This window comes from Sturnus vulgaris, unplaced genomic scaffold (assembly GCF_052056855.1).
Source record: "Sturnus vulgaris isolate bStuVul1 unplaced genomic scaffold, bStuVul1.hap1 Scaffold_85, whole genome shotgun sequence".
Taxonomy (NCBI): Eukaryota; Metazoa; Chordata; class Aves; order Passeriformes; family Sturnidae; genus Sturnus; species Sturnus vulgaris.
The window spans coordinates 1298324-1318615 of NW_028276736.1; the positions used below are offsets into that span (position 1 = coordinate 1298324).

The 20292-nt window shown below is 54.8% G+C and overlaps 2 protein-coding genes and 1 non-coding gene across 3 annotated transcripts in view; all 3 read right to left on the reverse strand.

The window, feature by feature from the left end:
• The window catches only part of LOC148217360 (olfactory receptor 14A16-like), a 470135-nt gene that overhangs the window by 226832 nt on the left and 223011 nt on the right, over window positions 1–20292 (reverse strand). The window lies entirely within an intron of this gene.
• Window positions 753–18594, reverse strand: LOC148217367 (olfactory receptor 14J1-like). The gene is made up of 2 exons (XM_088158702.1): window positions 18536–18594; window positions 753–1603 (listed from the first exon to the last, which is right to left on the reverse strand). The coding sequence occupies exons 1-2, from the start codon at window positions 18592–18594 to the stop codon at window positions 805–807; spliced, it is 858 nt and encodes a 285-aa protein (XP_088014828.1). The 3' UTR covers window positions 753–804.
• LOC148217368 (small nucleolar RNA SNORD45) lies at window positions 16292–16375 on the reverse strand. The gene has a single exon (XR_015801079.1). It is a non-coding gene; the product is annotated as a small nucleolar RNA SNORD45 (small nucleolar RNA).

A 20292-nucleotide genomic window follows, 5' to 3' on the forward strand; every position in this document is an offset into this window, starting at 1 on the left:
ATGTTGTTGGCAGGTGCATGAGGACGCTCTGGGACGCTGCCCTGGGGTGTCCAGCACAGTGGGGATGGATCAGCCCCTGCTCTGCTGCTCCTTGCCAGGGTGTCCCCCTTGCAGGGAGCTTGCAGAGCACCAGCCATGCTGTTTGCCCCCAGCCTGCCCACGGCCAGCCTGGGGCTGCTCCCGGGGCTTTTCTGTGCTCAGCATTGGGCTGGCCAACGGTTGTGGAGAGAGCCTGGCCAAGGAGCCTGGAGCCCCCAGGCCCTGGCCTGAGGCGTCAGCGCTGCCCCAGCAGTGCCCATGGCCTGTCCCTGCTGCAGCCCCGGCACTGCCACCCCCAGGGCTGTGCCCGGCCCCGAGAGCACTCAGGCCCTGCAGCAACACGAGGGCCAGGAGGGCAGTGGGGCAGTGGCACGGGAGCAGCACTGGCAACACCAAGTGCTGCTGCTGCTGCTGGGCACAGCTGCTGTGCCAGCACTGATCTGCCCCAGCTCTGCACACAGACATTGCTGCTGCAGCTCCAGAGAAGGGAACAAAAGGGGCATCTCTGGAGAAAACTTTACTGGGAGAGAGATCCTTGAATTAATTTAAAGTCACTGAGATGGCAGCCTCTTAGTGACACTATGTGGGTCTGCAAAAAACATGTGAAGAAACAAAATGGAATAATGCACAAAAAATGACATTTCTTTGTGGAATATAATAAAATACTAAGGCAAGTGATAGAAACGAAAAATTCACCCACCAAACCAAACAAGTTCTGTCGAAGATGACTTTATTGCAAGTGATTTGTAGAAATTGGCAAGGAGTTTACTCTTTGTTAAACCATCCAGTCATCATTCTCCACACTGCAGCCTTGAGCTCCTGGTTCCTCAGGCTGTAGATGAGGGGATTCAGAGCGGGAGACACCACTGAGTACAGAACTGACACTGCCAGATCCAGGGATGGGGAGGAGATGGTGGGGGGCTTCAGGTAGGCAAACACTGCAGTGCTGAGAAACAGGGAGACCACAGCCAGGTGAGGGAGGCAGGTGGCAAAGGCTTTGTGCCGTCCCTGCTCAGAGGGGATCCTCAGCACAGCCCTGAAGATCTGCACATAGGAAAAAACCATGAACACAAAACAGATGACTGCTAAGGAGCTAGTGAATGCAGAAACTGCAAATTTCCTGAGGTATGAGTGTGAACAGGAGAGCTTGAGGATGTGTGGGATTTCACAGAAGAACTGGCCAAGGGCATTTCCGTGGCACAGGGGCAGGGAAAATGTATTGGCTGTGTGCAGCAGAGCATTGAGAAAGCCACTGGCCCAGGCAGCTGCTGCCATGTGGGCACAAGCTCTGCTGCCCAGGAGGGTCCCGTAGTGCAGGGGTTTGCAGATGGACACGTAGCGGTCGTAGCACATGATGGTCAGGAGATAATACTCTGCTGACATGAAGAACAGAAAGAAAAACACCTGTGCAGCACATCCAGAGTAGGAGATGTGTCTGGTGTCCCAGAGGGAATTGTGCATGGCTTTGGGGACAGTGGTGCAGATGGAGCCCAGGTCACTGAGGGCCAGGTTGAGCAGGAAGAAGAACATGGGGGTGTGCAGGTGGTGGCCGCAGGCTACGGCGCTGATGATGAGGCCGTTGGCCAGGAGGGCAGCCAGGGAGATGGCCAGGAAGAGGCAGAAGTGCAGGAGCTGCAGCTGCCGCGTGTCTGCCAATGGCAGCAGGAAGAAGTGGCTGATGGAGCTGCTGTTGGACATTTCCTCTCTCTGGGCATTGTGGGCTGTTTAAAGAACACATTGATATGCTGAGAGACATTTCCTTGAGACAATCCTGTACAATTCAGATAGGAATCCTCTCAAAACTGCTTCTCTTCCTGTGGGGGAACTTCACTAAAAACTTTTATTTTTGAATTTGAGTTTCTGCTGCTGAGTTACTGCCTCATTGTCAGCATTTTTCTCAGTATGAATGCTGAGGAGTCCAGAGGGAAAACAAGGCTACATTTGACACAGTGCAGTCTGACCTGATCCCATACAGCTGCCCTTTGCTTATAATACCTCCCTTTAATTCAAGGTGATTGCACTTCAAATGTGCTGGAAAATTAAAATAGCCTTTTTGAAGGCTCAAATTTCAAAACACTTTTCCCTAAACTCTTTTTTGCCCTATTCTGATCAAGAGAGAGAGGCATACCAAATGTTGGTCTGGCTCTCTGCTGCCTGCAGTTCTGCCTACTGGGAGCTGTTTCTCTCTATCCAAACCTTGTCCCCTTCCAGTGCTGCCAGAGCCCAGCCCAGCCCGGGGGGCTCAGCTCTGCCCTGCACACCCCTCCCAGCACAGGGCACTGCCCAGGGCCATCTCCCTGCCAGCAGGGCCTTAAGGGCAGCTCACACAAACTGAGATGCTGCAAGCCAGGGGGCTGCTGCTGCTGTCTGTAGGCACAGGAGGGTGAGGAGGCACTTTGTGAGGGAGATGGGAGGCAGATGTGCTGATGCCCAGGGGGACAGTGCAGGAGTGTCAGTGACACAGACACACCTGACAGCCCCTTTGCCTTGCCTTGAGGAGAAAGCTGAGAGCAGCCCTGGCCATGCAGCACCATCTCCACAGCAGGAGGAATCTGCCCTGATGGGGGTGGCTCCTTGCACCTCCAACTTCTCCCCACAGCCCATGGGGAGCTGCCAGGCAGGCTGAGAGCTGTCCCTGGCAGGTGGCACATGGGCTGGGCTGGCCAAGAGCCCTGAGGGCTGCAGGAGCTGCTCTGCAGGACAGCCCTGGGCAGCCCTGGCTGCAGCCCCAGCTTCAGCCCCTGCAGCCGTCCCTGGCAGCAGGAGTCGTCCTGCCCTGTCCCTCTGACGGTGCCCAGGGCAGCCCCGCTCTGCAGCACATCCTCCTCCTCCTCCTCCTCCTCCTCCTCCTCCCCCTCCTCCTCCTCCTCCTCCTCCTCCTCCTCCTCCTCCTCCTCCTCCTCCTCCTCCTCCTCCTCCTGCTGTGCCTCAGAGAAACTGGGAGAGTCCTCCTGACACATCCCCAGGCTGTGGGCTGTGCTGGCTCCAGGAGATGTCTCCAGGAGCACAGGGGACATTGCCCTGCACCCACACACTCACCATGTCCAGGGCTGTGAAGATGTTTCCCCAAGTGCAGTCTCAGCTCAATGTCTTCCCAGTCCTGATTGCCTTGAGCCTGTCTGTGCCTGGCTCCTGTGCCCTCAGTGCCTGCAGGCAGTGCCCTCAGCCCTGCTGGGCTGGCAGAGGAGCTGCTCCTCAGCAGAAATGTCTTTTTGAAGCTTCTCTTGGTTTACCTTGGGAGCTGCCTCTGTGCCAGGAGCCCGGCCCAGCTCAGCAGCACAGACACAGCACAAGGACTTTAATGAATCTCTTGAGGCTTTAGTTCGCTTTACATTATAATCATTCCCTGAGAGAGTGTTCAAAAAACTTTTCAAGAACTAAAATTTAAATTAAAATACTGAAGTTTCTTGAAGTTTTAATGGGTCCCACTGTGAGACATGACTGAGAAAGTGTTCCCTATTTCCAGTTAGAGCAGGAAATTGGAGGCAGAGATGACAGGTGGGGACAAAGAGAAGCCAAGTCTTGGTGCCCTGGGGCACAGCAGGGTCTGTGCCACCAAGGGCTGGGAGGAGACACCTTGTCCTGAGCCACTGGGGCCTCCTGGCACAGCCCCAGCAAGGCTGGCCACTGGCATCCCTTGTCCTGCCCTCAGCATCCCCCCACATCCCAGTGGCCTCAGGGATCTGCTGGGACGAGTCCCTGGGGAGCCTTGGTCAGGAATGGCCCTGGGGGCTCCTTCATGCTCCCAGAAACTGCAGGTTTTTCAGAGCACTTTGGGTTTTGCTTTTGCCTTGGAGTATCTGAGATATTTGTGCAATCCTGGCCTCCAATTATCTGCTTTAATTAGTCCCTTGAGAGGCTTTGTCAGTAATGATACTCAGTGGAGCTCATTAATGCTTCAAGGTACTCAGTTTTTTAAGGTACTTGGAGTTTCCCTTTTTACACCAATTCTTTTAGTAGTTTATGCAGTGATGCCCTCAATTATCTGCTTTAATTAGTCCCTTGAGAGCTTTGTATTGACACTCAGTGGGGCTCATTAATACTTTGAGATACTCAAGGTTTTAAAGGTACTTTGGATTTTCCTTTCCTCTCTGAGTCTCTGAGAGGTCTCTGAGTTCTCTCCTCCAAGGAGTCCATGAGGAGCCTGTGTTGGGGATGGACCTCAGTGCGACCCATTAATGCTTTGACACACTTTGGGGCTTTCTTTTGACTTTGACTCCTGGAAAGGTTTCTGCAATCTCCTCTCAGGCCCTGAGGTTCAAGGCTCAGCACCAAATGCACCCCGGGGCTGATTGGGATCAAGCAAGTCCTGACAAACCATGGCTCTGCTTTGATTTCCCTCGGGTCTGGTGCCATTCATTAGGAAGATTTTCAAATCCAGTTATGGAGAAATATTTCCAAGAGATTCTAAGAAATATCCATTCCTATTTTGAAGGGTGTATTTTATTACTGTTCTCTTTAGAGCAGAGGTGATTGCAGCATTCTGTGATTGATGTTGATGCAGGGTCTCTCCTCAGGAGGTCTGGCCTGCTCACAGAAGCTGTGTCTTGAGCCAGTGTGCACAACCTTGCTCCACATTGCCCAACCCCAGCCTGTCTGTCCTCACTCACCTGGGACCTGCTTTGCTTGGAGAACTGCCTGCACTCAGGAAAAGAGATGGTTTTCTTCCTTTTCTTTTTCTGAAGGAATCTAAAACTCCTGAGTTTCCCCATTACAAAAACCGCCCTTCTTAATTGTGTGCCAAGCCCAAGCTGCCCCCAAGGAGGTTTCTCTTCTCAAGGCTGAGCCACGCATGAACTGCTTTAGACCTTTGGACACCCTCAGCTCCCTGAGGCCTTGCAGTGTCACCATGCACTCTTGGATCTGTGAGGTTCTGTAGTGTCACAATGGATGTTTGGTTCCATGTGCCCCACAGTGTCACAGGGGTCTCCTTCTCCCTGTGGGACCCAGCAGCAAACCCCACTGGCAGGCCCAAATGCCTGGGAAGAAGGAGAAGGGGACATTTGGAGTGATGGTTTTTGTCTCCCCAGGGCACAGTGACGTGGGCTGGGGCCCTGCTGTCCTGGAGATGGCTGAACACCGGCCTGCCCATGGAAGGGCTGAGAGACAACAACCTCTGTGCATGGAACTGCAACAGCAGAGAGCTCAGGCTGAAGGCTGGGTTTAACAGACTGTCACCAGCACAGGAACCATCAATGTGAGAGGAAAGATGTGTGCTCATGTCTTTCCAATTCATGTGGTGGGTGCAGGGATGGGTGTTAAGGGGTTTGAAATGGGTTGTAACATTTCTACTGACTTTGGGCAGCAGGTTTGTTACCGGGCCCAGCCAGCTTGGCTCCTGACACAGACAAGGCTCTGCACAAGGCTGAACTCCTGAACTTTGGGGGGAAATGCCAGGTTCAAGAGGGTTATGGGGCAGGATGTTCAGGAAGGCTTTACCTTCCTAGTGCCTCGGCCAGTGGGGAAAGGAAGAGGGCAACGTGCAGCCGGGAGTTCAGGATAAAAGGAGGCTGCGCCCTCTGAAACCTGGAGAGACAAAACCCCAGGGGATTGTGCCCTGGTGAACTCTCTCCCTTTATTCAAATAAAGTTGAAGGACTGCTCTGTCTCCTTTTTGGACATAAACCTCTGGTGTTTGTGGATTCTCCTGGCAGTGACAACAGGGAATCTCATGGAACCAAGTGTCCACAGTTTCAGGGCTCAGCCTCACAGAGCGCTGGAGACCATTGTGTCACAATGGGAACACATGGAACAAAGGCTCCCCAGTGACACTGCAGGGCCTCATGGAATGCAGGAGATCATCCTGATGGAATGGAAACTCATGGAACCAGCCCTGCACCGGCAGCGGGAGGAGAAACTGAGGCAGTACTGGGAGGCCACGGACGCCTTCCTGGGGGTACTGGTTTGTACTGGAAGGGGACTGGGGGGGATTGGGAGGAACTGGGATGGGATTCAAGGGTTAAGAAGAGGGAGAACTCTGGGTTGAAGGGTGATTTTTGTAGTGGCTTATACTGGTTTGTACTGGTTTATACTGGTTTTTAGCTGTTTTGGGACTAGTGTGTACTGGGAGGGATTGAGATGGACTGGGACAAACTGGGAGGGGATTGGGGGGACTGGGAGGTCACTGATTTATACAGGTTTATACTGGGAGGTCACTGGGAGGTCACTGGGCTTTACTGGTTTATACTGGAGAGTCACTGGTTTGAACTGGGGGGTTAATGGGAGGGAACTGGTTTGAACTGTGAGTTATACTGGGTTGCGCTGGCTTATACTGGGATGGGGTGCTGGGGGTGCTTGGAGTTACTGGGGTTACTGGGTTGAACTGTTTTTTACTGGGATTGGGTGCTGGGGGTTGCTGGGTTGCACTGGGTTATACTGGGATGTTGTCACGATCCGCTGTTAATACAGGGCGGGGGTCATGATGGTTCGTTTGATCTCAGAGGTGCAAAAAGGCAAACAGTGGGGGACAAAATCAGTTTATTCACAGCAAAGCATTTTTATTGAATGCCAACAACTCAGTTGCAATAGAGGGGAAGATACAGGAAACAAAGTATAGAGAGAAAAAGAGGGGAATGGGAAAAGAGCTACCAACAGACGAGACGGGCGTCCTCACGGGCCAGCCAAGAGATGAGTCTTCATCCGTGGGGAGATCTCAGGAGTCTTCCCCAGAGGGTCACTCTTTTATAGTCCTTCTCCAAAGCAAGTGGCCTCTGGCCAAGGAGTAGGGAGATTGATGGACCATTGTGAGGGTTGCTGCAATAAACAGGTGTACAGAACCTGCTGCTCCAGCTAGTGCCTGCTCGAGAGCAGTGTACCATGGAGCACAGCGAGCACCTGCACACAGTCCCTTGGCAAGCATCCACCTTGGCCAGGCCACAATCGGGTGGGGGGCCTCGGGGTCTTCTTGCAATGGTCGTGAGGCAAATGAGGGAAACTCCGGACCGACTTCTACAGATGTGGTCCTGGGGGTCACTGGTTTATACTGGGTTATACTGGTTTAGATTGGGATGTGGTCCTGGGGATCAACCAGTATAATCCTGGGAGCACTGAGACTGCACTGGGAGCCTCGAGATTGCACTGAGACTGGGTTTGTGTGCATGAGGCATTACTGGTTTATACTGGTGCCCTCCCAGTATAAACCTGGGAGCCCCCAGACCACACTGAGAGCCTCTAGATCACACTGAGAGCAGGTGCATTTACCCTTACTGGTTTATTCTGGGAGCTGCTGCCACAGGCCTCAGGAGCTCGAGGGTGGCTCCCAGTGCTTACTGGTTTATACTGGTGCCCTCCCAGTCCAGGCCTGGGAACACAGTGGGAGCTGGCAGCCAGGCAGGACCCCGAGGCCAAGCTGACCTTTGCCAGAGCCCTGCTGAGCTGTGCCATCTCCAACTTCTCCATCTGGCACCACCGTCTGCTGGTGCCTGCCAGGAGCTCTGGGAAGGGTGAGGCTGGGATGCTGCCCCCTGAAAGGCTGAAGGAAGGTGAGGCATTCACAGGAAAAATTCCCACAATTTCACGGCATTCCCAAAATTTTCCAGTCCCTCCTTGCCTAAAGTGGAAGGTGGTGGCTCTGCTGGGTTGAATGGGTAGACCTGGTGTCTTAAATCCCCATTGATTTCAGTGTGTAAACCTGATGTCTCAAAATTCTTGGTGCTAAAAATCCCACTTTTAGACTCAGAATTCCCTCACTTTGGGCTGAAAACTGAGATTTTTCGGCTTATCTGGAGGCAACAGCTCCACCCCAGGCCACAGGTATTGGATCAGGGATTCCGGATTGGTTTCCAGGAATTCATCCAAGACTTCCAGAGTGTCAGCACTGCAATCCTTATGCAGAAATTCCCAGAATTCAGCCCAATATTTCCCTCAAATTTACCCAAATTTCCCCATTTTAGCCCCAAATTTCTGCAAAATGCCCATTGACTTTAATGGATAGACCTGGTGTTCCAAAACCCTTTTTCACTTCAATAGGGTAGACCTGGTGTCCCTAAATCCCTGTTACATTTATTTGGCTAGACCTGGTGTCCCTAAAAATCTCCATTGATTTTAAAGACTTCCAAGAAAACCTCAATTCATTGTAATGTGTAGACCTGATGTCCAAAAGGTTTTGGGTTAAAAGTGCCAATTTCAGGGCTGAAAATTCCCAATTTTTGGTGGGAAAAAGCCCAAAATTTTGTTTCATTTCCCCCTGTCCTGGTTTAGTACAAATCTGGGAGGAAACTTCTGAATGAGGTCCCTCTAGGAAAAAGGAAAAAAAATGGAGAGAAGTGGAAAAAAAGAAAACTGTTTATTCAACAGGCAACACACCTCCCAGCACAACAATGAACAATATCAAACAGCAAAACCTCTCGCCGTTCCGAGGAGATGGCAGATTTAGAAGAGTTCTTTCCGTGGCTGCCCAGCTCACTCAGTCTGTTCTCAGTCCCTCCTGTGCTGGGGAATGCCCAGGCCAGGCCTGGTGGGCCACAGGTGTGAGCTCCCGGTGATCTTCTGCATTTTCAGTCCAGAGCAGGTTCAAATAGTTCCAGGTAAAAATAAAAAGGAAAAAAAAAAACCAAAAACAATCTGGGGAGTTTGTCTGCCTCAGCTAGCCAGAAAACTAACCAAGAGCAAAGGAGAGCTCTCTCTATCTCTGTCCACTGCAGACAACACAGTCTGTGAGCAGGAATGTGGGGGAGCCCGTGCAGTCTCTGATAACAAACTCTGCACTTCTTCTTTCCCCCCCTGCCCTTTCACTCCTGGAACCAGTCTTAAAGTTGCAGAATTTAATATTCAACACCAACAGAACAGACGATTTGGAGATACAGGCATCATACAGTCACCCCAAGACAGATGGATGGATGATGATGATGGGTGATGGAAGATGGATGAACAATGGATGATGGATGGACAATGGAATGGCAGTGGATGGACAGTGGATGGAGGATGGATGGATGGATGGATGGATGGATGGATGGATGGATGGATGGATGATGGGTTTGGGGCAGTTTATCGGTGGTTTTGAGGATCAGATCAGTCATTTGATGGTTGGATGATCCAATGGATGGAGGAGGAAAAGATGCAGTTGAACCAAAAGTTTCATGGAAAGACACATGATTGAAGGAATGGATGGATATGGATTGGATGGATGAGTGGATGGATGGATGGATGGATGGATGGACAGATGGATGGATGATGGATGGATGATGGATGGATGATGGATGGATGGATGGATGGATGGATGGATGGATGGATGGATGATGGATGGATGGATGGCTGGATGATGGATGGATGGATGGATGGATGGATGGATGGATGGATGATGGTGGATATTGGAGAAATCAGGATGATGGATAATGTTGATTATGATGATGATGAAGATGGTGGATGATGGCAGATGCTGGTCAGTAAGTCCATGGAAGAGTCAGTGGTTGATTGGATGGGCTGGGCTCATTGGGTGCTCAGTGATGGGTGAGGAGGGAATGGTGAGAAGGGACTGGGAGGAGATGGTGCATGATGGATAATGGATAGTTGGGTGGATGATGGATGGACAAATGGATGGACATACCAATGCCCACACCCGTCAGTGTCCCCTCTCTGTTGTTGCTGCAGCCGACCCCGAGGATCTGCCCTCACCCTCAATGGACACCTCAACTGAGGCCCCCAGAGCTGACGTTCTCCAAACTGCACATCCCCAAACTGAGGCCCCTCCATCTGAGGCCCCCTTGACACAGGCAGTGCTGGGAGAGCTGAAGGTCTCCAGTGGCAGCCCCAACTCTGTGGGGCTGCAGTGGAACATCCCTGAGGGCTCCTTTGACTCCTTTGTGCTGCAGTACCGGGATGCCCAGGGCCAGCCCCAGGCCCTGCCCATCGATGGCGAGTCCCGCTCGGTGACGGTGCCGGGGCTGTCCCCGTCCCGCCGGTACCGCTTCCACCTCTATGGGCTGAGGGGAGGCAAAAGGAGCGACCACGTCTCCAGTGAGGCCACCACTGGTGAGGGGCTGCGGGGATTCCCCCAGGACCCCTCTGGGAATGGAGGTGGAGTGGGGACAGGGCTGGGAGTGGGGCCCAGGGGCAGCTCGGAGGGCACTGAGGACTTGGGGATTCAGGGGAAAGTGAGAGCAGGGATTGGAGGGGAGTGGAGATTTGGGGGAGTGTAACTCCTGGAGGGACTCTGATCACCTGGGGACTGGGAGGAACTGGGATAAGCTAAGGGGGACAGGTTGGAAATGGGGTCTGGGGTCATGTGGGGCCTGGGTGAAACTGCGTGGAACTGGGGCAAACTGGGGCAAACTGGGGTGGAGCTGAGGACTGGCAAAGACTGGGGGAAACTGGGCACTGGGGAGGATTTGGGGGGTACTGGGGGTGAACTGGGAGGGACTTGTGGAAACTGGAGGAATATGAGGGATTCGTTATTGGGGTGACTGGGAACAGTTTTGGGGGGATTGGGACAGCTCAGGGACCAGGGAGAACAGTGGGATTAGAGGGGGACTGGGAGCAACTGGGGCTGAGGGTACTTGGGAGAACTGGGCAAAACTGGGAGCTGGGGGTAGCCAGAGGACTGGGGGAACTGGAGATTAGGGGCAATGTAGCACTGGGAGCAACTGGCAGGAGAACTGGGGGAACTGGAGGAATTGGGGACAACTTGGGACAACTGGGGGGTTTGGGAAACTGGGGGAACTGGGCCTGGGAGGAACTGGAGGGAACTGGGGACTGGGGGAACTGGAGGAACTGGGGATAACTGGGAGGTTTGGAGAACTGGGGGAAACAGGAGACTGGGGTGAACTGATGGCAACTGAGGGCTCTGAGGCCTGGGGGTAACTGGGAGGAACTGGAGGGAACTGGGGACTGAAGGGACTGGTGGAGATCGAGGCGAACTGGGAATGGGGGGGAAATTGGAGAATGAGGGGAAACTGAGTCAGGGGGGAATTGGGGTGGAGTTGGGGACTGGAGAGGACTGGGGGAAACTGGGAAGAATTCAGGGGACTGGGAGGTCCTGGAGGAAACAGGTCTGGCAGGCATTGGGGGAAACTGGGGGCTGAGGGTGACTGGGGGGGTCTTTGGGGGAAAATTTGGGGGAGTTGGGCCATGTCCATCGGGCACGGTGTGAGGGCAGGGCTGGGGGGCCCATGGGAGGGTTTGGGGTGTGGGGGTGGGGGGTTTGGGGTGACCACAGTGATTTTTGGGGTATCAGAAGGGGATTTGGGGCTGCTGTAGATGTCAGCAGTGTGTCCTTCCCCAGGTGGCCCAGGGACCCTGTGGGTGGGCTCGCTGTGACCCCGCAGTGCCCGGCTGCACTGGGACCCCCCCGGGCCCCCCCGATGGCTACGAGCTGGAGTACGGCCCCCCCGGGGGGGCCCAGCAGGTAACGACCCCCCAAAAGGAACCTAAAAACCCCCGGGTGTCCCCCAATATCTGCTTGGGACCCCAGTAACACCTCGGGGTATCCCATTACCCTCCTTTGGTACCCCAATATCTCCTTGGGGGACCCCAGTGACCCTCTGGGAACCCCAATACAGCTCTGGGGGACCCCAATACCCCCCTGGGAACCCCAATAACACCTCGGGGTATCCCATTACCCTGCTTGGGTAATGGCACCCCAATACAGCTGTGGGGGACCCCAATAATCCCTTTGAGACCCCAATACCCCCCCTGGGGACCCTGCTGTCCCCATTCGGGTACCCCAAAACCCCCCGTGCCCCCCCAGACCCTGTGGCTGCCCCCCGAGGCGACATCGCAGCAGCTCTGGGGGCTGGAGCCCGCGGGGCGCTATGGGGTGCGGCTGTGGGGCCGAGGGGGACACCCCAAAAGTGCCCCCCTGGAGGCCTCCTTTGACACTCGTGAGTGGGGGGAGCTATGGGGGAGGGAGGGGCACCTGGACCCCCAAAAATGGGGGTAGGGTTATTTGGGGAACTGGGGGGTATTTGGGGGTTATTTAGGGTTATTTAGGGTTATTTGGGTTTTTGGGGTGGTTTGGGGGGTTAATTTGGGATTATTTGGGGTTATTTGGGGGATATTTGGGGTTTATGGAGTGATTGGAGGGTTATTTTGGGGGTTTGGGGGTTATTTGGGGTTTCTGGGAGTTATTTGGGATTTTGGGAGTCATTTGGGGGTTATTTGGGGCCCTTTTTTGGGGGGTCTGTGTCCTTTGAGGGGGGACAGCTGTACCCCTGGGTGCTTTTTTGGGAGATCTGTGTATTTTGGGGGGACAGCTCCACCCCTGGATCATCTGAGGGGGGGTGTCAGATCCTGGGGGTGTCACCCAGACCCCCAAATTTCGAATGGAGGCATTGGGGGATGCCTGTGTCACTTTGGGGAGGGGTCACCCCTGAATTCCCAGAAACTTTTTGGGGTGTCTGAGGTGACCCCAATGCTCCCCCCAGCCCCACTCCCGCACCCCCATCCCCGGGACTGCGCCGAGGAGCAGCGGAACGGGCCGGGACCCTCCCGGGACACCCTCATCTTCCTCGGGGGGGACCCGGCCCGGCCCCTCCGCGTCTTCTGTGACATGGACACGGACGGTGGCGGCTGCCTGGTGCGACTGGGAGCACTGGGAGCACTGGGAGCACTGGGAGCAATGCTGGGGGGTCCTACAGGCGTTTAGAGGAGGATTTATGGCGTTTTTGGGGGGGGAAATTAGGGGGTTTGGGGGCAACTGGGGCGTCCTGAGGGGGTTTGGGGGCACTTGGGGGTCCTGCAGGGGGTGTCGGGGAGGTTGAGGGGTGCTGGGGGGCACTGAGAGGGAACTTTGGGATACTGGGAGGGGGTGGGGGCTCTACAGGGTTTATGGGGGGGAAATGAGGGGGTTTGGGGTAATTGGGGGGGTCCCGCAGGGGGTGTTGGAGGGCATTGGAGAGGTTGAGGGGTGCTGGAAAGGCACTGGGAGGGGACTGGGGGGCACTGGAAGGGACTGGAGGGGTTCTCTAGGGTTTATGGGATGGAAATTGGGGTTTGGGGGATCAGAGGGGTTTTGGGGTTTTGGAGGGGGTGGGACTCGTACGCCCGCGGCTTCGGCAACGTCAGCGGCGAATTCTGGCTCGGCCGGGGGGCCCTGGGGATTTTGGGGGGGACCTATAAAAATATCTGGGGGGACTGGGAGGCACTGCCAGGGTTTGGGGGAATTTTGAGGAGAGCCTGGGGCGGCAGCAGGGGGTGCTCGGTGGGACCCCAAAATTTGGGGGATCCCCAGGGGTCCGAGAGGGGAACTCGTAGGATCCAGGGAGGGTCCCCCCAAATATTCAGATCTGGTTTTGGGGTCCGGGAAGTATTTGGGGGGTCTCCAGGAGATCAGGGGACACTTCTGGGGTCCCCAACATTCAGATCCGGTTTTGGGTTCCGGGAAGGATTTGAGGGGGGGTCTCCAGGAGTTCACTTTTAGGGTCTCCAGGAGTTTGGGGTCTCCCCCAAATATTCAGATCTGGTTTGGGGGTCCGGGAAGGATTTGGGGGGTCTCCAGGAGTTCATGGGGCATTTTTGGGGTCCCCAGCAGTTTGGGGGTCCCCAATATTTCAGGGAGAGCACTGGGGGGGGGACGGGGGATCTCGAGGGGACCCCGCAGGAGTCCTGGGGGTACCGGAGGATTTTTGGGGTGCAGGGAACGAGGCGCTGCACGAGCCGACGGCCGCGACCCCCACGGAGCTGCGCGTGGAGCTGCGGGCCGGTCGCGACTCGGCCTTGGCGATCTATCGCGACTTGGCCGTGGGCAGCGCCCAGGAGCGGTACCGGCTCCGCGTGGGAGCGTTCAGCGGCACCGCCGGGGCCGGGGGGGGTTCTGGGGGGGTTTGGGGTGGAATTTTTGGGAGTCCTGATGGGATTTGGGATCCATGGGGGGTTTGGGGGTTCACTGGATGGCAGAGGACTGTGGGGTCGCTGGTGGGTTTTGGGGTCCCTGGGGGTCCCTGGTGGTTTTGGGGTTTCTGGTGGATTTCGGGGTGCCTGATAAGTTTCGGGGTCCTTGGGGTATTTTGGGGTTTCTGCTGAGTTTTGGTGGTTCCTGGTGGGTTTGGGGGTCCCTGGGTTGTTTTGGGAGTCCCTGGTGGGTTTGGGGGTCCCTGGGGTGTTGGGGAATTTTGTGAGGTCCTGCTGGAATTTGGGATCCTTGGGGGTTTTGGGGTTCTCTGGCTGACAGGGGTCTGTGGGGTCCCGGTGGGTTTTGGGGTCCATGGGGTATTTGGGGAATTCTGTGGAGTCCTGATGGGATTTGGGATCCCTGGGGGTTTGGGGTTCACTGGCTGACAGGGGTCTGTGGGGTCCCTGGTGGGTTTGGGGGTCCCTGGGGGTATTGGGGTTTCGGGTGGGTTTTGGTGGCTCCTGCTGAGTTTGGGGGTCCCTGACATGTCCCCCCACAGGAGATGCCCTCTCCTACCACTCGGGCAGCCCCTTCTCCACACGGGACCGGGACTCCCGGGACCCTCGGGACCCCTCGGGCCGCCCCCACCACCCCCCCACCCCGGGGCCTCCGGGGGAGCCTGGTGGTACCGAAACTGCCACTGTGCCAACCTGAACGGGCTCTACGGGACCCCCGGGACAACCAGGTACCCACCTGGGCCGGGGGGGGGCACGGGGTGGGGGATTGGGGGGGTCTGGGGGGGATTTCGGGGGGTCTGGGAGGGATTTAAGGGGGTATGGGGAAATATGGGGGGGATTTGTGGGGTCTGGAGGAGATGTGGGGGAGTCTGGAGGAGATTTTGGGGGAGTCTGGAGGGGATCTGGGGGGGCTTTGCAAGGGGCTTTGGGTATTTTAAGGGGACTAGGGGAGGTCTAGGGTGGGCTATAGGACTATGGAGGGGTCTGGGGGTGTATGAGGGAATCTTTGGGAGGGTCCATGGGGTTCTCTGAGGGTCCATAGGGGTCTGTGGGAGTCCATAGGGTTCCATAGGGCCCTGTGGAAAAAGGGTCTGTGGGATCTATAGGGCCTGTGTGGTCCTGTAGGGCCTGTGGGGATCTCTGTGGTCTCTGGGGTTCTATGGGGATCCCTAAGGGTCCATGAGTGCCCATAGGAATCTGGGGAGCGACTGTGGGGTCTCTATGGGGATTTATGGGGGTCTCTGGAACTCTCCAAGGGTTCTGACCCCCCAGCTCCCCCACAGGGCATCCACTGGTTCCCCTGGAAAGGCTTCAACGTCTCCATCCCCTTCACTGAGATGAAGCTGCGGCCACAGCGTGGCTGAGGGGGCTGGAGGGGGGTCCCAGAGTTTGGGGGGGTCCCCTGGGGGGGTCCCAGATGGGATTTGGGGAGGTTCAAAGGTGAAGCTTTTATGGGTGGGTAATAAAAGCTGATGGTGGCTCTCCTGTCCTGGGGTGAAGCAGCGTCAGGCTGAGGTCAAGGTCATCCCCAGGGTCAAGTGTGGCTCCAAATGGTCCTTGTGGTTCTGGTCCCAGCGTCACTTGGAGTGCTGGACCCCATCCCTCACCGGCCCTGGACATGCTGAGATGTTCCCAGCCTGGCCAACACGAACATTTCCCTGGCAAATGGGAACATTTTGCATCTCGAGGCTCAGCATGGCCTCGTTTGCCTCCCTGGAGATGCACACAGCGATCACAAGAGACAGAAAACCACGAGGCCACCCAGTGGCACAGAGCCCACGCTGAAAGGCTCCTGCCCTGGGATAAGAACGGGGAGAAACCTCGCCCTGATCACTGGCCAAACACACTCCATGGAGGAGAATGACCTGAAGTTATTGCCCAAAAAATCAGAGGATATTGAGAAGTAAAATTACAAGCACCTTTCCCCCATCCTTTCTCCTTCCTGAGCTCTCCCTCCTCCCCACACGATGACCATTGTGTCTCCAGGGACACGAAAAGGACACCAAAAATAGTTTTATTAAAAACAGAATGTTTAAATTGCAGTAGAAAATAGAGCACCAGAAGCCAAATCTGGACTTTAGATACAAAAGGACCCAGATGAACACGAGGCCCTGGCTCCTTTCCTTTCCCTGCCCACAAACCCATGCCTGGGGAGCTGACAGGAGCCCAGCACAGGCCCAGGGAGCTTTCCCAGGGGCTGCACATCCAAAGCCTTGGGAGCGCCTGGGTCACCCCAAACCTCACCTGTGCCACTGGCACCTGCAGCTCTGGGCACTCTCCAAAACGCTGCATCAGGCACCGGGCCTGGAATGTCCCGGCTTTAACCACACACCTGCGGGAAGCACAAAACATTGCGGCTTTAGGGCCGGCCTGAGCAGAGCTCCGGGCTCAGAGCCCGGCCCGGGGACTCGATGGCACCGCGGGCAAAAGCTGCGCTGCCGGAGGGAGGGAGGGAGGGAGGGAGGGATGGCCGGGCCTCAGAGTAATTCTAGAGCTAAAGCGGTGAGAGACATCAGCTCGCCTCAGATAATACATGCCAGCGCTCATCCCGGGCCGGCCAGCGCCTCCTCCTCCTCCTCCTCCCCTTCCTTCCACAGCCCCGGCACCGGCACCCACACAGAGGATCCCCCCCGTTCCCCGCTATCCCCCCGTTCCCCGCTATCCCCCCCGTTCCCCGCTATCCCCCCAATCCCCGCTATCCCCCCAATCCCCGCTATCCCCCCAATCCCCGCTATCCCCCCCCCAATCCCCGCTATCCCCCCGTTCCCCGTTTTCCCCCCAATCCCCGCTATCCCCCCCAATCCCCGCTATCCCCCCGTTCCCCGCTATCCCCCCAATCCCCGCTATCCCCCCAATCCCCGCTATCCCCCCCAATCCCCGCTATCCCCCCGTTCCCCGTTTTCCCCCCAATCCCCGCTATCCCCCCCGTTCCCCGCTATCCCCCCAATCCCCGCTATCCCCCCCAATCCCCGCTATCCCCCCAATCCCCGCTATCCCCCCCGTTCCCCGCTATCCCCCCGTTCCCCGCTATCCCCCCGTTCCCCGCTATCCCCCCAATCCCCGCTATCCCCTCAATCCCCGCTATCCCCCCAATCCCCGCTATCCCCCCGTTCCCCGCTATCCCCCCGTTCTCCCGGTCCCGTCCCGCACCCCGCGGCCGCTCCCCAGGATCATCCGCCCGCGCTGCCCCGGGAGGAGGAGCCGCCGCCAGGATCCGCTCCCGGGCCGTGCCCGCCTCCACCCTCATCTCCCCCGCCTCCATCCCCATCCCCCTCCACTCTCGGGGCATCCTTCTCCACCCCAGCCGGCTCCATCCCCTCTGCCTCCATCCTGGGACCATCCATAAAAGATCCGTGTTAATCACAAAAGCATTGGGGCTTGTATAAACCAGAATACTAAGCTCTGAACTGAAGCATGGACACTAGATAAAAGAAATGATATGATTAAATAGTTCTGTTTAAAATCACCTTGTTATATTATGCTATGTTATGTTTTCCAAGTAAGCTGCATGGACTACCAGCTTGCAATATCAGTCTTCCCGATAGCCCTTCCTGCCTTTGTTTGATCACTGCTGCCAATCTCAAGGACCAGACTTCCAGATTTCACTGGTGGTTATCTACAAGGACCAGACGGTTATCTGTGAGACTGACTGTCTCCGGAGAGTTTGTGAATTGGGATAAGGACGTTTATTCGACCACCACTGCTTACCTGGTGTTATGAATGATGTTCTATTTTTCCAATTTATCAAGCAACAAGATTAAATTTAATAGTAAATTTTTAAATAGTAATAAAAGGAATACAATCAAAGTATTGGAGATGACAATTAAAGTATTGGAGATGAATACAATCAAAGAGCATATATTTCAGAATATACAAAATTTGGCAGTAAGTAATTTAGTATAATTGAGGTTCGTATAAAGCAGAAGCAAAACTGACCGGGGGTACAGGGAGTGGCTCCCATTCCTCACGTACCAAAGCATCCAGGCTAACAATCCCACTTATATACTGTAGGCTACAGAAGGTTCTAGAAAACTCCTCCTACCTTCTATTCCTAAAATCTCCGTCACTGTGTGTACGGTGCATGCTCTATAATGGGTTAGGGGGTCTCTCATCCTTTTGAGGGTCTTATTTCCGATGAAGGCTCATCATCTTCATCAGTGACCGAGGTGTGACCTGCAGGTAGCTCAGGTGCACTGTGTGACTGAGCAGATGTTTTCCATAACAAGACTTTAATTGAGTCCCATGCTTGGAATCATCCCATTTTGGCCCATTTCAAGGTCAAAACTTTCTATTTCTGGATGCTGCTTGTCAGACCTACGTCCTTCTACTATTCTTGTTTGACTTTCTTCCAACCTCTTTCTTCGACTCCCAACATCTGGAAGATGTCCTGTGTCCTGTCTAACCCATTTCCCCCCTCACTCTGTAACAATTGTCTTCTATTGATCTAAATACAACTTTGTTAATATAGTTACAGTTTAATTAGCACGAATCACATTTATCACACTGGGAAGAACAGTGTTGGGAAGACTGGGGGACACTGAGGCATACTATGCATGACACTGGGGGGAACTGGAAGGGAATAGGAATGAACTCAAGTGTACAAGGAGGGCTGGAGGGGCACTGGGGTGTACTGGGCTGTCCTGGGGATGAACTGGGCTGTACTGGGAGGGACTGGAGGGGTTGAATGGGCTCCTCCCGCCTCTGCCCATCGTTGCCTGCAAACAATCAGCGCCGGGGATCGAGGCTTAGGGGCGCTGCCTGGTGTCAGCGCCATCTTTTCTTTTTGCCTATAACTCCCATCATGCCCCGCGGACCGATAGAACCCCATTGGAGCTGGGACTACAACGCCCGTCATGCCCCACGCCCCACAGAACCCCGGTATCCGTCCCCACATGTCCCTTAAGTGTCCCCCAGATCCTCCAGGATTCTGAAGTGCCTCCACAGCACCCATTCTGGACCCCCTAAAAGCATCCCCAGATCCCCTGAATGCTCCCAACCCCACAGATTCCCGTTACAGTCATTTCTGGGAATTCATCTCCTCTCATCCCCGGCGGCTTCTGAATTTCACATTACATAATCTGGCGCCTAAAACTCCTGCCCTTCCCTGCGCCCTAAAGAGCCCGGTTAGAGCTCCCCAAGTTCCCCCAGAGTGCTCCCGAACCGTTCACGTTCTCTCCTGAGGACCTCAAATCGGGGCTCGGATGGAAAAGAGTCCCCGAAATGCCTTCCCGGGCCCCCAAACACCGAGACCTCCGGGACTACAGCTCCCATCATGCTTCGCGGTGCCCGTAGCGTGCCATTGCAGTTGTGAGGTCATCTCCGGGCATGCCCCATGCCTCACCGAGACACTTTGGAGCTGCGCCTACAACTCCCATGGTGCTCCTCAGCTCCATTGAACCGTGTTATACCTGTGCCTACAACTCCCATGAATCCCCGCGCCCCAGAGAGCCCCGTTAGAGCCTCCCAAGTGGCCGCCCGGATCCCGAAGTGTCCATCAGAATCCCTCAGTGCCGCATCGAATTCCCACCCGGCTCCCCCAGAGTGGCCCCTTTTACCCTGTCTGAGAAAATGATTTAAAAAAAACAGCACTAAAGGAGTAAAAATAGGACTTATAAACATAAAGAGGGAGGAATCAATACCCAATAGTGGTCAATTAATGAATTAATTAATGATGGGAATAGTGTTACTTAGAACCAATGACCAAAATCTTGTTTGCTTGCTAAAAATGTATAGATTTTTTTACATAAATATAGAAGTAAGAAAAATACAGAACAATATTAGTATAAACAAAAAACTATTACTAAAATTTTAATAATAGGTACCTTTTAATTCCAAGTAAAAATTAATAATTTTTATTTTAATGTTTTGACTCAGTCCCAGGTGGGCGATGTCTGACATGGTGACTGAAGGGGTGAGGAGCAGGTTGTCCAAACAGGGTCAGGCTCACTCTTCTGCACGCCCAGACCTCCTAAGGAGACATTCAGCATCAAGATCACCTGGCGAATGCTTCTATCACCTCTACAATGAACTGAAAAATAAAAAAATACTCAACTGAATAAAAACAAAAATCATGAGGTGCACTTCGAAATTTTCCTCCTTAACAGAACTCCAAACTGACTCCAAGCAGCTGCACAAGCCCTGCAGACTTGAAGACAATTGAAGGAAGACAAAGAGCTCCTGAGAGCTTTCTGTATTTTAATCACCTCCACAGTGGATTTGGGGCTGAGCCCAGGAGCCTCAGGCACTGAGAGAAGGTTGAAGAAGCTGCTCCAGGAGTCAGAAGCAAAACTCCAAGTCCCTTGGAGCATCAGTGGCCCCACTGAGGGCAGGGAGTGCCAAAGGCTCCCCAGGGAGTGGTGAGAGCAGATCCTTGAGGGCAGGATTGCAGGAGCCCGAGGCTGTGAGCAGGGAACTGCAATGCTGAGCAAGGCCTGGGCTGGGTGGAGGAAGCAGAAAGGCCAAGGCCTGAGCT

Excerpts from the sequence above, each read along its gene's own strand:
- LOC148217367 (XM_088158702.1), bottom strand. The coding sequence starts at position 18,594 with ATGGCGCTGACACCAGGCAGCGCCCCTAAGCCTCGATCCCCGGCGCTG. Across the intron at positions 1,604-18,535 it reads CCGGCGCTGATTGTTTGCAG|CGCCGTAGCCTGCGGCCACC; the intron begins GCAACGATGGGC and ends CCTCATCATCAG.